Raw genomic sequence first — 2733 nt, 5'->3', positions numbered from 1 at the left:
TTATTGGCCCCTAATTTGTGACTTTCCTACGTTATTGGCCCCTAATTTGTGATTTTCCTGAACATGACACCTTTTCTTCTCCGGATCTGCATTCCACCTGTAGTAATTGTGAGATTATGTATGTATTCGTGTTCATTCTTAATTTAAACTAGACCTAGCTGTATATACTACAAAATTTGTTAAACATGCGCTGGGCAGGTTTCCATGATGAGTTCGTAGCCTTTATGAAGTTCTTGCTGATTGTTTTCTGTAATCATCGCTCATTTCTCGTCTCCATAGCACAAAATTTGATTCTTGCATCTAACCTTACCGGCGTGTTTACTGAACTTTGTATATATGAATTTCACCTCATATTTTCTTCCTGGCTTGATAAGAACTGAACAATACAATTTGCTTTCTTGTGTCCAGTATTCCAGATTGAGTAATTCTAGAGATATGCGACCCGTAGACCGGTTTATGAAACTCTTTAGGTGTATTTTTCTTTCATGCACATAGCTGGAAATTGTTTGATATACATTTTATAAGGATAAACAAGGCTTACTGTACGTAAGGCTTGATACTACCCCATTTCAAATAACTAAGGGAATCACTATTTCTCAAATGCAAGATATTGGTTTATTTTATTTCGTATGCCATGTTTTTTGTTTCAGTTCTTTGTTTTTTCAATCCATTTGCTTTCTTGAAATCTTCGTGATAACAGAGATTTGAGAAGGATCTGTCTCTATAGCTGTAGATGATAACTACATAATTATTTGTTCTTTCTATGTGAAATATTTGAAAACCAAATGCAAATCGTTGCAATATTTAGCCTTCAGTACTTATAATGCACAAATGTAAAATTATATTTTGCTATTATGTTCTTCTATTCTAGAATCATTTCCCTAATCTGCCTATTTTGATCATGAAATTAAGTCAATTTCTTCTACTATCTTCATGTGCTTGCGGATAGGATTCTGAAAGCTTATAAACTTATTTTCAAAGCTTGCCTAATAATTTTATCATATAAGTTGAAATTCAGTAAAACATTCCCACTTGACAGTGATCTATTGTTATTCCCTTAAATGTTGATCCAAGTGTCATAAATGGCACAAGATGCAGTTTTGATTAGATTTTGAGTGTGAAATTTATACTGTCTTGCGGTGATGCATGATGTTATTTATTTGATTAGAGAAAGATAAGTGTTAACCTATTAAGTTAATTTGGGTGGCGGATTTAATGCTTATGTTAATTATTTGCAGTTTATTTACGGGAGAAAATAGTGGTAGTTTATTTATTGTCATTGGTTAAGACTGCTGCTATTAGATCTATATGGTTGCGGTATATCTTCAATTATTTGCTAAATTGAGGGATTAATGTTCCGCTATTAGGTTAATTAGGCTAGCAGCTTTTAGCACTTCTCATCTATTGGTTCAGCTATTATTTTCTGAGAAAAAAAATTTACCCTTGCTTTGTCCCTACAGGATAATGACTACCTGATAGTGATTCCTTATGCTCACATCTTTGGCCTCATGCTGCAAGCTCTAAAGCTTCCCCCTGCAACTTACCAGCACAAAATATACCCAGGCGGAAAGAATCGTGTGACAGTGACTTTCATTTCTACTTTGGAATTGCTAGATGGTTCACTTGTCCCGAGTTCTATACCAGGTGCAATCTTAGATAGCTATGAAGATGCAGAAGACAGTGCTGCTATGGAGGCTATTAGATTCATGGAGAATGCATATGGCAAAGAAATGAGGGGCTACCACTACACCCATATCAAGAGGCTAGAAAATCAAGTGACGCACCTGGTCAAATGGTTGACTTCATCCAATGAGACAATCAAGAAGCTGCGCAAAACATGCTACTACGCTGTCAGGTACATGAACTCATATTCTGCCCGGATAGAAAACACAACAGCTGCTCGCCACCTGAAAGGTCAGGACAACACCAAAGGAGTTATGAAAACAGCTCTTGCAAGCATCGAAGGACTGACGCAAAGGCTACGCTACATTGCTATGAAGTTTGAGCAGCGCCTTGAAGCAACCAGAAACAGTTTCTGGTAAACTTTGCTGAATGTATCCTGGATAGCGTGCTTCATCGGTTACCGCAACAACCACCTTTTGTTTCATATCTATCAGACCAGCATCTTTCCCATTTTGGACTACTCCCAACAAGATATGTATAGACTTTAGTCCTCCCTTGCTGCCTCTATGGTGAAAAGTAGTCTATGATGTAGTTTACGATCTTTAGATTTTATTGTTGTCTGTATAGTCAAGAGCGGTTTACCATCGCTTATTGTATATATGTGAAGGTCTCCTCTTCTACTGTTGTTTCACAACACTATGACCGAAGAAAACAACCTTTCCTTTTATCCATGCTTTCACACTAATGTTTGCATCAAACATTCCCTGTGATCATATCTGCAGCACTTACAAGCTCATATTAAGATTTCCCAATCGATCCTGTACACATTCAACCAATGTATATAAGCTATTCTTTTTGAACAATAATAGGTTAGAGCATACTCTCACACCGATTAGCTTACATTCGGCCTTTGCGCCATTGGCGCAACGGGTCATCTAGTGAGATGAAAGGAGAGGAGAGGAGATGGTATGCTTTAGGTTTGTGATGATCAGATGGAAGACCGAGACATTATTTATAGGCTAGTAGTAGTTGATTAACCATCAAGTAGTTTGAATTGTGCAGCATGTGATATTGACTTCACGTTACATGCTCATCTCGAGAGGATAACTC

The 2733-nt window shown here is 37.1% G+C and overlaps 1 protein-coding gene across 2 annotated transcripts in view; it reads left to right on the top strand.

Moving 5' to 3' along the window:
• LOC123151477 (uncharacterized) overlaps positions 1-2350 on the top strand; it is a 3140-nt gene extending 790 nt beyond the window's left edge. For both annotated transcript variants that reach the window (XR_006475659.1, XM_044571175.1), the window contains exon 3: positions 1461-2350. Coding sequence is in view for 1 of the 2 variants with exons in the window: in XM_044571175.1 (XP_044427110.1) it covers positions 1461-2042 (582 nt within the window). In the remaining variant the exon portion in view is untranslated. The remainder of the gene's footprint in view (positions 1-1460) is intronic.
• The last annotated feature ends 383 nt before the right edge of the window (positions 2351-2733 follow it).

Source organism: Triticum aestivum, chromosome 7A (genome assembly GCF_018294505.1).
Source record: "Triticum aestivum cultivar Chinese Spring chromosome 7A, IWGSC CS RefSeq v2.1, whole genome shotgun sequence".
In the NCBI taxonomy this organism is placed as follows: Eukaryota; Viridiplantae; Streptophyta; class Magnoliopsida; order Poales; family Poaceae; genus Triticum; species Triticum aestivum.
The sequence above is the reverse complement of the archived record's forward strand: the minus strand, read 5'-3'. Positions and strand labels throughout refer to the sequence as shown.